General features: G+C 43.3%; 1 protein-coding gene across 1 annotated transcript in view; it reads right to left on the reverse strand.

The window, feature by feature from the left end:
• Positions 1 to 14,455, reverse strand: part of GAD2 (glutamate decarboxylase 2) — an 89,277-nt gene that overhangs the window by 16,510 nt on the left and 58,312 nt on the right. Inside the window, exons 12-13 of the mRNA XM_025396614.1 lie at positions 8,213 to 8,291; positions 2,485 to 2,634 (exon numbers count right to left, since the gene is read on the reverse strand). Coding sequence (XP_025252399.1) covers positions 2,485 to 2,634; positions 8,213 to 8,291 — 229 coding nt within the window. The remainder of the gene's footprint in view (positions 1 to 2,484; positions 2,635 to 8,212; positions 8,292 to 14,455) is intronic.

Genomic DNA, 14,455 nt, shown 5'->3' on the forward strand with positions numbered 1-14,455 from the left:
GGAGCATGGCACAATATTCAGAAATCAAGGTTTTCTCAGCTTGCTACCTGATATTTACATTAATCATTTTGTAATCCCCACCAATCAATGAAATGAAAGACCTGCTCATTTTAAAGCAGCTTGGAGGTACATCAATACTTTACATTCTTGATTGCTTTGGGTTTTTCTTCCAAATGAAAGTGTCATTGCTAGCAGAATGAGTCTCCCATTGGGTGGCGGGGACCAGGTACCTGTCGTTGTTGGGCTGTCAATTTTCAAAAGAGGAAGGGGGCCCATCACTCCACCATTACCGGGCAACACTGTGGAGCTTCACTTCATGTAAAGCTCCTGATATTTAGCTTCTTGTAGCTGCCTGATATTTAGCAACATGTAAAAAACGTTGTGCTGGAGTAAACACCATTAAGCAGGCTTCCCTGAAGGACGTACAGTCCAGCCATCCCTGGAAACCACCCAAGAGTTACTTCTTCATTAAGCAAGACCATCTTTCTGTTTAAACTGCACCTTTTTGCCAGAATGGACTTAAAGGAGATTCCATAAAATACTTGTGGATTGCATTGCTTCACTCAAAAACTCCCTCTTTTTCTTGTTAAGAACCCCATCATCTAAGCTGCTTAAAGTAATTTAGGTTACTTTAAAAAAATTATAAACAAAAGCACAAGGAATTCATTGCCGTGGACAAGGTTCCTACCTTTTTACACAGACTTGCAGAAGATCCCATTCACTGGTCTTACCCTGGTACACTTCACTCCTGCTGACCAAGTTATTGGCATTTTCTTATGGGACTGAGCATGTTACTTCTTTAAGTAGGCTATTTACACACCGGAGAGCCAAATGTAGATCCTCTCCACCAAACATAAAGGACCTCATGGTATCCCAGCTTTCCCTTGTGAACACCATTAGAATAAAAATGGAGTCACGAATGTTAAGAAAACCCTGATAGACAGAGCCAGAGGAAACCATGAAGAGAGGGTTCTCATGCCTTGTATACCGGATAACAAAAACTGTCACAGAAGACTGCAAAAATTATAACCTTGCTCAAAGGTCACCACAACCTTACACACACACAAAAATACTTCTGCAAAGACATCTGCCTAGCAATTGCCTATCCAGCCTCGGACTGCATCACCCTTGTTATTGATCTTTGTAGCCAAGGATATTTATCTCAAAACAATTATGTACTCTTCCACATTTCTTCCTTTAAAAACTTTTGTCTTCCTTTACCTCCTTTGAATTTGCATACAGTTTACTATGGCATATGTATTCCCATTGTAATGCTTTATTTCCAAATCAACATCTTTTCCTTTAGAGAGACTCTGTTATTAAGGTTGACATCTTTAATTGCTCCCTTTCTCACTTTCTTATGTCAGGTTTCCTCGAATCCTCTTTTTGCATTTGAGCTTCTACAGTATATACAGCTAGCTCTGTCTATTTATCTCCTGCAGGAGATAAATGAAGCTGGCTGGGCAGGCACTAATTTGTGACCTTTAAGTTAAGAATCTGGTCAAAATTAAAAATAAAATCTTTGACCTATCCAGCCTGCTTACATTTAAACATAAACGTAGGCTCCTGGAAGGCTACAATTAGGTCCAAGCAAGTCCTGCACACTGTTAGTGAGTGAGTTTTCCTTGCTGAAAAAAGGAGGGATCACTACAGTTAAATTCAGAGGGACACACAGAACCTACATAAAAGGAGGTGAGTAGGTATTTCGGGAGATGAGGGGAAAAAAAGCTTTGTAACTAGAGGTTATCCCTTGAAATGTCAAAAAATAAGCTATCATGGTGGGCTTTTTACTTTTTCTTTTTTGTTCTCCAAACCTATGCTTTCAGATCGCATTCACCTACCCAGGTGATCAATCACTGGGTAAAAACCACGTTAGCAGACAAAAACCAACAACAATAACAATAAACACCTGTTAAAATTCAAGGTGTTCTGCTATATAAAGCAAAATGGATTTGTTTTCTAGATGAGTGAGCATTTGAATCAATTTGGCTAGAAAAGAAACAAACAATGGTTTTGATTATATTTTTCCTCGTGTTGAATGAAGGTATTTAGATGTTAAGTTTAAAGAAAGCAAGGTCGGGCGCGGTGGCTCACGCCTGTAATCCCAGCACTCTGGGAGGCCGAGGCAGGCGGATCATGACGTCAGGAGATCAAGACCATCCTGGCTAACACGGTGAAACCCCATCTCTACTAAAAAATACGAAAAAAATATTAGCCAGGCATGGTGGTGGGCGCCTGTAGTCCCAGCTACTAGGGAGGCTGAGGCAGGAGAATGATGTGAACTCGGGAGGTGGAGCTCACAGTGAACCGAGATCGCACCACTGCACTCCAGCCTGGGTGACAGAGTGAGAGACTCCTCTCAAAAAAAAAAAAAAGAGAAAGCAAATCTTGGGTAAGGAATTTCAATTTGGAAATCACTTTTTTGATATTTCATAATAGCGGTGACCAGATTAGTTGTCATTTAGCTGGTCCATACACACTCACCTTTGCCCTCCACATCAGCCATAGTTTGAAAACATCAACGTGGCGTCCACACTGTAAGGCCTTATCTCCAGTGTCATAGGACAGGTCATAATGTTTATCTTGCTGAAAGAGGTAGGAGGCATGCATTTGGTTGCAATTCTGCATCAATCCCTACAAGAGAGAAGAGAACATTTAGGAAATTCTACTGACAACTCATTAGATTTATATTGGTAAAAATTAATAAGAAAAAAATAAAAGTAAGAGACATTGCATATCTTAGAGAAAGAAAACAAAACGAAGAAAAGAATTCTGGACAGGAGTGTCTAGGTTGTTGTAATGGTCAACTCTGTGGGACAATGGCTCAGGGTCAAATGTCATGGAGGTTAGCAAGGACACGTTTATACTTTTACTCTCCCTTTTAAGAGAAGGCATTTGTAAAAATCAACTGATAAATAAAAATCATAATCAGAGCACACATTTATATTTAAATGTTCTCTTTCTTTGGGAGAACATCCTACTATTCTGGTTTCGTTGTGATTAAAATATTTTGGAAACTCTTTGGTTTTGTGAAATATTATTGGTGTGGTTCTTCTAGTATTTCCATCCATATCTAGTTCAAGTACTTTATCATTTAGCTGTTAGGGAGTTTGAGCTCCCTTTGGAAATCATGACTTTTAAGACAGCTCATTGCTATCATGTTTATATGCTGAAATCTACAAAAAAAAAAAAAAAAAAAAAAAAGCCACACACACACATTGCAATTTTGAGATGAATTTAAATAACCAATCTTTCATATGTCATGTTCCTCTCTCAAGAACGGTCAGAGCTTCAGTGCTGCGTTCGCATGCTCAATTCCTTGAGATAGTTAAGTGGAAAGTCTCATCGTCAATGGCCATTCATTTGTCCTAGCACTGTAACCTTACTATGGAAATGGGCGGCAAAGTGATTGAATTATTCCATAGAATAGTGACTGAATCATGTTTTCCGACTAAAATAGTATCGCCAGTCTCTTCACTAAAAACCCCGTGTTTCAATTTGTCACGAACCACTGGATGCCTCTGACTATTTTGTTCTCTTCTAATTGTGATTTCACAAAAGCTTTGGCATTTGGTTTTGTTTCTTTTGTGATTCATGACAAAAGAAGACAAGACTAAAGTGTGATCACTTAGTTGAAGTTAGAAGTGAGAACACTTCTGAAAACTGTCCACACTAAAACACAATGCAATGCAATTACAGTTTTAATTTGGTTTTGAAAGACGGAGTGTTGAAATGGTAGATGACAGAACTGGACTCTACCTTGTAGTTTAGGCTTCACATATATTGGAATCCATTCATTATTTTTCAGAATAAGAAAAATTAAATACAATGCATTTGTATTAGATCAGTAGAAATATACTGAACTCGAAAAAGAAAATTCACTTGAAGACCAATAACGTGAAAATTTGCAACACTTGCTTTTATTTGGTTTCATGGTCACAGAAACTTTGTACCATTATTCCTCTGGCCATGCACGCTCACACACTGGCGCCATCAATACTAAGGAAGACCACTTCAGGGAATGTGGAATGCTGAAAGGATCAGACCTACTCCTACTGTGATAGAAAAAAATAACTCAAAAACACGTGAGCCCTAAAAAAGCTGGACGGCCGGGCATGGTGGCTCACGCCTGTAATTCCAACACTTTGGGAGGCAGAGGCAGGCGGATCACGGGATCAGGAAATCAAGACCATCCTGGCTAACACGGTGAAACCCTATCTCTATTAAAAATACAAAAGATTAGCTGGGCCTGGTGGTGGGCACCTGTAGCTCCAGCTACTTGGGAGGCTGAGGCAGGAGAATGGTGCGAACCCGGGAGGTGGAGGTTGCGGTGAGCTGGGATCACATCACTGCACTTCAGTCTGGGCGGCAGAAAGAGACCACGTCTAAAAAAAAAAAAAAGCTGGACAGCCACAGTCTCATTATTGTACAACACGACAAGCAAAAGTGATGCTATTTTTCCTACAGAAGGCCTTAGTGAGATGATGTCCTGGTTCTGAGCCATGAGCCATGAAAAGGTTATAGACCATCATGTCCCAAACTAATGTGTTTTAAAACACATTAATAGTTGCTGTACATAAAGAGATTACCATGCTCAAATAAATGTAGGAAACTCTATATCATCTAGTCTTTCTTTTTAGATATTGCAATATATATCAGCCTACTAAGGGCCCCAATAAGCCCTGAAATAATGTAAGTTGTTTTTAACTCTAAACCAATATATCTCAGCCTTTTTAAAACTGAGAACTCTCTTATTGGGGAACCCTTATTACCATCTTATGGAACAGCACTGTTCCTTGGATGCCAATAAAAGAAATGCTGTCAGAGCATCATAAACTCTTGGATTTGTGAGGGAATTTAGAGCTCATTTATTCCTACTCAATAAAGGAATCATTTCTACACTCTTCCTAATAAGTGGCTGTCCAATCTCTCTATTTAATCACCTCCCCTTATTAATTTATTCCTACTGTTGGACAGTTTAATTTTTAGAAGTGTTCCTTTTATTGAACCCAAAACAGACCTAAAATCGCAGGATGTACTGATTTTGCCATCAAATCTCCACCACCCGGTGTTTACTAAACCAGCTCCCCAAAGCCTCAACGAAAACCCCAGTCTCTTCCATTTGAGAGTCCTCTAAATGGTGAAGGCTGCCATCCTCCTCTCGGCCCTTTTCTTTTCTTTTCCTCCCTAGGCTAAACATCCTTAGTTGTTTCAATCATCCCTCTTACACGTTTACCAATTGGTCCCCACTGTTTGGGATCTAGCTTGATGGAACCCCATGGACAATTTGGTACAGAGCAAAGCAGAGCACTGTGGGTATGGTTTAACTAGAGGAGAGTGGGAGACCACCACCTTCTCATGCTGAAACTCCACTTCCTGTATCTCATTAATGTCTTTTGTGTGGCATTTTTCTCTTGACTCGTTGTTGGCCCTGTAGAGCTACCATCCTTTGCCTTTTTCACAAGTCCAACAATTTAGCTGTAGAAACAAGCCTTCCTTGTCCAATCAAAATATAACCACAGTATACACGGACCTAAGAGCAGAGCCTTACAATGATCTCCAATAACAATGTCCCTTTTTGGATGTGGCTCACTGGTCCAGTCTGTAAAAATCATCTTGTATTCTGATTCCATCCCTACACACATTTACTCTACCTCCCAGTCTCCTCCCATCTGAAACATTAATCAGCTTCTATGTTTTAATCAAACAGTCCGTGAATATTCTGAATGGTACAGGTTAGGTACCAAGCCATAGGCTCTATCCTGGGTAACATCAAATTGCCAGTCAGTAGGTCCTTCCGATGCAGTCATCTAATCAGTTCCAAATCTTTCTATTTTCCTCCAGCTCTCATTTCCCTTTTGGTCTGTAAGGACATGATGGGAGCCACTGTCAAAACATCTGGCTGAAATCTAAATAACAAAAATTTATTTTCTCCTTTGAGGTAATTATAGCTGAGGCTTGCATGAGCTAGGGCAGATGATAATACATTGGACCGTATTTTTAACTGATGAAAACCCAGCCCAAAAGGATATTTTCCAATGCATTCATCTCATTTTGAGGGGAAGTTTCTGTCTTCAATCTTGTGTCCATATTTTTATTACTGATGAAGACACAGAAGGCGTGCTGTGTAAATTTGCATTTGACAACATGAGGTATTAAGAACGAACCACAGAAGTGGTAACACTCTTTGACCCAGCAATCCCACTTTGAGTCTACTTTGAGAAAATAATCAGGAATGTGATCAAAGGTATATGTTTAAGGATTCCATCAAGTCACTCTGTTGTGGTTAATATTTTTTTTTTTTTTTGGAGACGGAGTCTCGCTCTGTCGCCCAGGCTGGAGTGCAGTGGCCGGATCTCAGCTCACTGCAAGCTCCGCCTCCCGGGTCTACGCCATTCTCCTGCCTCAGCCTCCCGAGTAGCCGGGCGCGGTGGCTCAAGCCTGTAATCCCAGCACTTTGGGAGGCCGAGACGGGCGGATCACGAGGTCAGGAGATCGAGACCATCCTGGCTAACACAGTGAAACCCCGTCTCTACTAAAAAATACAAAAAACTAGCCGGGCGCGGTGGCGGGCGCCTGTAGTCTCAGCTACTCGGGAGGCTGAGGCAGGAGAATGTGGTTAATATTTTAACCATAGAGATACAGTTCATTGAATTATGTGATAGAATAATATGAGGCCATTACAAATTAGGTTTTGGAAGATCATGCTCATAATATAATGCAAAGTATAAAGAAGAATCAACATGTATATATGAAGTATATGAGGTAGATGACAGCAATTTTATTATAAATATATATTTATTTATATATTTTAAATATATTTATTTCTAGAAAAAATTGTGGGAGAAAATATTAAAAATGGTAATAATGGTTATCCCTAAGTTATAAAAATTTGAGGTGACTCTAAATTTATTTATATTTTCTGTTCTGCCTCAACTTTCTGACATAGTGTGTTAACTGTATAATTAGAAAAAAAGCAAAGTATTTTTAAGTAAATGAAGATAGATATTTGGCTGGGCACGGTGGCTCATGCCTGTGATCCAGCACTCTGAAAGGCTGAGGTGGACGGATCACTTGAGGCCAGGAGCTCTTGACCAACCTGGCCAACACGGCGAAACCCTCTCTCTAGTAAAATCACAAAAATTAGCCAGGTGCGGTGGTGGGCACCTGTAGTCCCAGCTATTTGGGAGACTGGGCATGACAATCACTTGAACCCAGGAGGCAGAGATTACAGTGAGCCAAGATCACACCATCCTTCACTCCAGCCTGGGTGACAGAATGAGACTCTGTCTCAAAAAAAAAAAAAAAAAAAGTAAATGAATATCAACATTTAAAAATTCTTTTAATCTGGGGTTGCTTTATTAAGGCTAAGAAAATAAAATTTAATGGGGATCATCTGAAGCTCCTTATTTGGGTTTCATCAACAAAATAAATGCAGGAGTGAGGAACTATGAGTCCGGCCTGGCGTCATGGAAGGGAGATGCAGTGGCCTTCACCAACAGTGCTCACCTACTGAGAACGGCCCTAGGCCTGGTCAACAGAACCATCTTGAACGAAAGTGCTCGTTGATGCTGCTTCTCTTTTCTGGTTAATAAGGATGCAGCTTCCTTACACTCTGAACATGGCTTTAAATATTGAATAGATAGACTGTAATCATGAGAGACAGAACACACACACATACATATACATGTTATGGACCTGGATCCTAACACTAACCTGAATCCTATATCATGTGTATTTCTTTTTTTTTTTTTTTTTTTTTTTGAGACGGAGTCTCGCTCTGTAGCCCAGGCTGGAGTGCAGTGGCCGGATCTCAGCTCACTGCAAGCTCCGCCTCCCGGGTTCACACCATTCTCCGGCCTCTCAGATTCCAGAAAAAAAAAAAACCTGGAAATTTAATTTTTTGAGAGAGTGACATAGAGGGTCTCTGGATTGGGGGAATGGAGGAACAGTTGAGGAAAGGGGTTTCATACTGAAAACATGGAGATTAGGTCAAAGTTTATGTTCTGAAAGTTGAGGTCCTCTTACCCTTTCTTCCCTGTTAGGCACCAGACCTTCACCCTGCAGACAGGAATCTAGAAAGGGCTCTCTGGGGAATGTGAGTAGCACCATAGAGAAGACCCGGTGATCCTGATATTTCCAGAGAAAGTTAACCGCATAAAGACAGTCAAACCCACGCACGAACTGGGACACAGCGTCAGGAGAGACATACCTCTTCTCTAACCAGGAGAGCAGAGCACTGCAAAGGGACTCCCATCATCTTGTGTGGATTCCACGTCACAGAGTTGGCCCTAAAATAGACAAATCACGTAAGCGGTTGGCACTCCACCCTGGCAGGCTCCAGGCACGTGCAACCGAGCTTCAGTTTCTTGGTACTGTTTCTCAGAATCCAGATCGACACTAAATGTATGTATTTATTTTAATTTACAAAGTTAAACAGATTGAGGGGGTACAAGTGTAGATTTCCTATATGCCTATAGGGCGTAGTGGTGAAGTCTGGACTTTTGGTGTACCCAGTACCCAAATAGTGACCACTGTACCCAAGAGATAATTTTTCAACCCTCTCCCCCATCCCATGCTCCCACGACACTGTATTTAGTAAACACAAAGTAGACTCTTAAAGATGTGTCAAAGGAAAATATCTCGGACCCCTAAAATCACTAAGCTAAAGGGAAAAGTCAGGGTGGGAACTGCTTATGGCAAACCTGTCCTCCCATTCTATTCAGTCACCCCTGTGCTCACTGAGATAAATGCATATCTGATTGCTTCCTTTGGAAAGGCAAGTCAGAAACTCAAAAGAATGCAACCATTTGTCTCTTATCTACCCATGACCTGGAAGGCCCCTCCACACTTTGAGTTGTCCCGACTTTCCAGATCAAACCAGTGTTCATCTTACATATGTTGATCAATGTCTTATATCTCTCTACAATGCATAGAACCAAACTGTGCTCTGACCACCTGGTGCACATGTTGTCAGGACCACCTGAGGCTGTGTCACAGGCGTGAGTCCTCAACCCTGGCCAAATAAACTTTCAAAATTAACCGAGACCTATCTCAGTTTTTCGGAGTTCACACTGCAACTTTTCTTTGTCCACAGAAATAGCAGGTGAGGGTGTGGGTCTCCATGTGGCGTGCCCCAGCTCCAGTGGCGGCATGCACCCTGCCTCCACAGTGGTCTCAGGGCACAGCTTAGAGTCATTGGGATCATCCAGTCCAGAGTCTCTCCTTTGGCCAGTGATGGCCAGAGCACCTGGCCAGAGAGGGCGGCTGCCTCCTGTACCTCTGTGGTCCTTGCTATCGCAGTGGCCTGGAACTCAAAGACAGGGCTCATTTCACTGCTTAACTCGATTTTTCCTTTCTAATCAATTGATGCCCAATTTCTCAAATGTGTCCTTCCGTAGTAGCTTCTGGCGAGGCCCGTGCTTCCATCTGTTTCCTAATCCAGAGTTATTTTCTTTCCAGACTGCAGATGAGATGTGCTGTGGCTCCCACAGCAGGGGAGAGTTCCGTCTTTTTTTTGCCTCACACCTTGGGGAAATTTGATGCTGTCTCATCAGCAACAGTGGCTCACACAGCAGAGATTCCCTGCTCAGGAATTTACACGATTTCAAAAGTCTGGGCTGTAGTCCTGGTTCAGATTCCTTTAATAATAATTCTCATTATTTTAATCTGGATTCAGCAATTGTGTTGTAACTGACTCGGTCTCCATTTCATCCTTCACTTGGCACCAGAATTATTTTCGATCTCTGTTTATGGCCCTCTCCTTCTCCGAAATCACTGACAGTTTTCTTTCGCCTCCAGCCCAAATTCCAAACTGCAGGGTATGGCTCCCGCAGCCCTTGGGGCAAGCCCTAGCTACGCCTTAGGTCTTGTGTCCCTTCGCTTTTCTTTATCCATTTCATCATGCCAGATTACCTTTTGTTCTCAGAGAATTCTATTATCATACTGCTGGGTCTCATTATGCTATTTCCTCTTCCTGGAACACCATCTCCCTTTGCTTCACTTTGTTGAATCTTGCTTAATTTTTTAAGGGCCCAGATTCTTTCAGTATGATCTCTGTGGCCTTGTTTAACTTCTGCGACTTCTCTCCCGCACGTCCACTGTGCTCCTCTTTTGATTCTGGGAAAAGCAACTGCTCCCACTGTGAATGCCATGGCTCACTTCATACATTTACTGGGTAAGGTGAGCCTCTGTGCTTGTCTCCGGAGAGACGGAGGGGTCCTGGCAGTGGAGTTTCATGAGTGGCATAAAGGAGGAAGGCGAGTATTACAGTAGAATAACCCGTGGCAGTTGCCTCCAGAGAGCCATGGATTGCAGCCCCGTCTGGCCGTATGACGGACGTGGGCTCACCCAGTTCCCACCTCTCTGGGTGTGACAGCCTTGGGAAAAAATGAGAAGCTGGGAAAGACCCCATTCATTCATTTCATGAAGGGCATGTGTCAGTCAGTCAGAGGGCTCACTGGCCTGGGGATCTTATCTGAGCCAACGAATAGTCTAGCTCAGCTTCTGGTCTTTCTCTGGCTCTGACACTGGTTGTCAGATACATTTATGACTGGAATTGAGGAACTAGAAGCAAAGGCAGTTCATGGTCAGATAACTACCCCTGGAGAGAAGACTAAATGACTTAATGAATAATAATAGCATTGAGGTACTGAAAGTTCCCTCCAAGAAAATATCTCCTTGCTCTGTAGAATGACCCTGGAGTCAGGACCCTAGGCTATAAAGCAGACATAATAGTTAAGGGGGAAGCTCTCAGGAGCCAGATAGTACGGGTTTTCATTCAGGTTTCATTACTTCTTAGCTGTGTGACTTTGAGCAAGTTACTTAACCTCTCTGTGCCTAGATTTCCTCATCTAGAAAAGGAGAATAGTAATAAATATTTAGGTAAAGTGCTTAGAACTGTGCTTAACAGGCAGTGAGCATTAAATAAGGTTGGCTTTTGCTATGGATTTCATCTCTGTCATTTGTGAACTTGGTGACACCGTGCACCTATGTACACACAGCCATTCTATACATTCCATCATGTTCTACGGCTAGATGTCTAACTCTGATAAACTCAGCTTTGCCAATAAGAATGCCTGATGGGAGAGAAAACCAGCTGTCTTCCATGTCTGACTGTGGTGTTTACCTCTACGCGGGGGCCTATTTGTCTTTTCAGAAGAGAAGCTGCCAAGGCTCACAACTACCTGTCACTGAATTCTCTGTCCCACCTCTCTCTCAGAGGCATAAAGATGGCAAAAAGCCCTGCAGATGGATTCGATGACATGGCCTTGATTTGAGAAATGTTGGCAATTTGTTAAAAGCAAAAGACAAAAAACCAAAAAACAGCCTCAGGTTCATTTTAAAACGCTTTGCTGTGGGATCCGGTCATGTGGCTTCTGCAGTTTGTGTAAGTTGGAGAGAACGGAATCCCGCAGGGCTGTTGTAAGACATCTCCCTGTGCTCTTATTTGTGCCTCAGATCCATAGGCCCCACTCGCCACTGCTCAACCTTCTAGATTGATTCTTTCTCCTCTATATTCTGTGTTCCTGGCACCACTTTCCTTCCAGGCCTCCAGCCTCCAAACCTCACTGTCGTCCTTGGTTTCACTCTTCTTCCCCCTGTCTTGATATTGCCCCTTAGATTCTCTCTCCCCGTCTCCTAGGTCCATCCACTTACTTCCTTCTCTGCTACTACAGCTTAAGTCACACTCAGCTTCTCTCCTGTCCTGCACCTGGACGTTCCTAAGAGCTTAACAGCTTCCAGTCTGTCCCTGGCTCCCATCTCCTCTCTAATGCGGAGTTAACGCCAGAACACAGGTGAGATCACATTGTACCTCTGCTCAAAGCCTGCTAGGGCTCCTGCAGCAAAGGTTTTTGATGGGTTTTGTCCCCCCAAGGAATCTAATAATATCCACGCATCATGGCAGCCACACAGCAGTGACTCCCAGCTCAGGGATCTATGTTTTGTGGAAAGAAGCCCCGTGGATTCTGACCTGGCTCTGTGGGAAGGCCCCGGGGGCTGGCCAAGACTTCTGTACTTTCCACCCATGACCTGGCCACTGCTGTGAAACCATGTCATCCTCCAGCCAAACTTGTTTGACCTTTCTCCAAGACATTGTGCACTTTCACACTTCCGTGTCTCTTCAGCCTGAATGCCCTTTTCCATTTCTGCCCGATCAAGTACCCTGTATGCCGTGATGCTCAGCTCCGATGTTGCTCTGCTTGGCGAAACCTCTCTGTAATCACAGAAGGAACCATTCCTTTCTCTGTGCTCTCCAATCAGCTCCCATGTCTGTCTCTCCAGCCTTTGCTTCCTTGCTTTGAATTTTAATCCACCGTTCACTGACAATCTTCCCCACTAGATTCTAAACTCCTTGAAGATAGTCTTTATACTATACCCGTCTCTGCACCCACGCAGTGCCATGCGCTGTGACTTGCATATGACAGAGGTTCAGCAATGATCTAATTAAATCCTGAACACCTGACTCTCAGGGCAGGCGTGAGGGTAACTGGTGATGCGGCAGAAACTGCACCAGCACCTTCAGCTGGGACTGAAAGCCTTGAGAGTACAACATATCAGAGGATGATTACGGTAAGCAGCAGCCTGTGGGCAGGAGGGACTAAAGATGAGTCAGTATGATGCAGAGGCCAGTGTGGTGGCTCACGCCTGTGATACCAGCATTTTGGGAGGCTGAGTCGAGTAGATCACTTGGGGTCAGGAGTTCAAGATCAGCCTGGCCAACATGGTGAAACCCCATCTCTACTAAAAATACAAACAAGCAAACAAACAAACAAACAAACAAACAAACAAACAAATTGGCCAGGCATGGCAGTGCATACCTGTAACCCCAGCTACTCAGGAAGTTGAGGCAAGAGAATTGCTTGAACCCAGGAGGCAGAGGTTGCAGTGAGGCAAGATTGCACCGCCACACTCCAGCCTGGGTGACAGAGTGAGACTCCACCTCAAAAATAAATAAATAAAAAGAAAAAGAAATAAAAATACAATACACAGAGTCATGCTCTGGAGTCTCAGGGCTTGTGGTGTGCCCTCTCAGCATCACCATCTCCAGACATTTTGACAGTGCTAGCAAGGAAGAGAGCTGTTTTCTGAGAATTTGGTTGGTTCTCAAAGGGGATGCCAGACAGGGCTCCAGATGTTTGTGCCATTTTGTTTATTTATTTATTTATTTATTTATTTTATTGTTTTAATTTTTTTAGAGATGGGGTCTCACTCTGTTGCCCGGGCTGGAGTGCAGTGGTGCCATCATAGCTCACTGTAGCCTTGAATTCCTGGGCTCCAGTGATCCTCCTGCCTCACGCAGTCTCCTGAGTAGCTAGGACCACAGCCATGCATGCCGCCATGCCTGGCTACTTAAAAAAAAATTCATTTTGTAGAGATGGAGTCTCACTCTGTTACCCAGGTGGGTTTTGAACTCTTGGCCTCAATGATCCTTCCACCTCCACCTCCCAAAGTCCTGGGATTACAAGCAAGAGCCACTGTGCCCAGTCCCCTTGCGCCATTTTGTGTGAGAATGGCATTCACATCCCCTGTGACTACGAAGGAGCCTCTGGATTTGGGGACAAGAACTGACCATGGATTTCCTCTACTTTTAGAGTGAGTTCTAAACTTTGGTTTGCGAAACTTGAAAAAAATGTCATTCCCTAAGTGAGACACATTTCTTTCCTAAACTTGCGGCCATACACATTAAGTGGTTTCCACTGGTCTTCCAACTGTATTCACTTTGAAAGTATGCCTTTTGCTAATAAGTCAGTGAGAGAGGGGTATCCTCGGGTAAATGGGTAGCTAAGGAGATTCTGCTTAGAGTGGAACACCAGTAGCCCCCTCATTTTTAGGACTTCATATATGGTTATTCCATTAGAAAAGTTTAGTTATAGTACAGTTTCAAGAATTGTGGCAGTAAGAGGGAACTCTGTGTTCCCTGATGAACGTTCTAAGCTTTGCTCTCAAATAATAGTCTTTGGTACAGAATCGTGTGGGTGTTTATTTTTCTAAGGCTCAGGGTAGGTAATTTAGTGAGTTTTTAAGTGGAAGATGTGCCAGTACTTTCAGCACGTGCAGTCGCAGGTGGCATCAAAGGTAAAGTAACAGACTTTTTGTGCCAGTCAGAAACTCACAGAAGAGAAAGACCTGTAGATAGGCCACCTCTCTTGAAAGCACATGAATTTAACTCTTGTTCTGATCGTGCGGGCAGCCACCTTTCAAGTTGTTCTCTTTCTCTCTCTCATCTCTCCCTGTTTACTTCATTGCCTCTTCCTTAAGCTTCTGCTTTCTTGCAGATCTTCAAGATGGAAAGGGATTAGGCCTGGGAGAAGCCCCAAGGTCCAAGAGCAGAGGCCTGGCACTGGCTGACTGTGGGAGGGAGGCACGCCTGCCCTCATCCACCGGCGTCTAAATGGGGCCCTGCAATCAGAGCTTGGGGGGCTCCAGGTGCCTTAACCCAGCTGTGCCCAGG

This window comes from Theropithecus gelada, chromosome 9 (genome assembly GCF_003255815.1).
Source record: "Theropithecus gelada isolate Dixy chromosome 9, Tgel_1.0, whole genome shotgun sequence".
NCBI classification, from domain to species: Eukaryota; Metazoa; Chordata; class Mammalia; order Primates; family Cercopithecidae; genus Theropithecus; species Theropithecus gelada.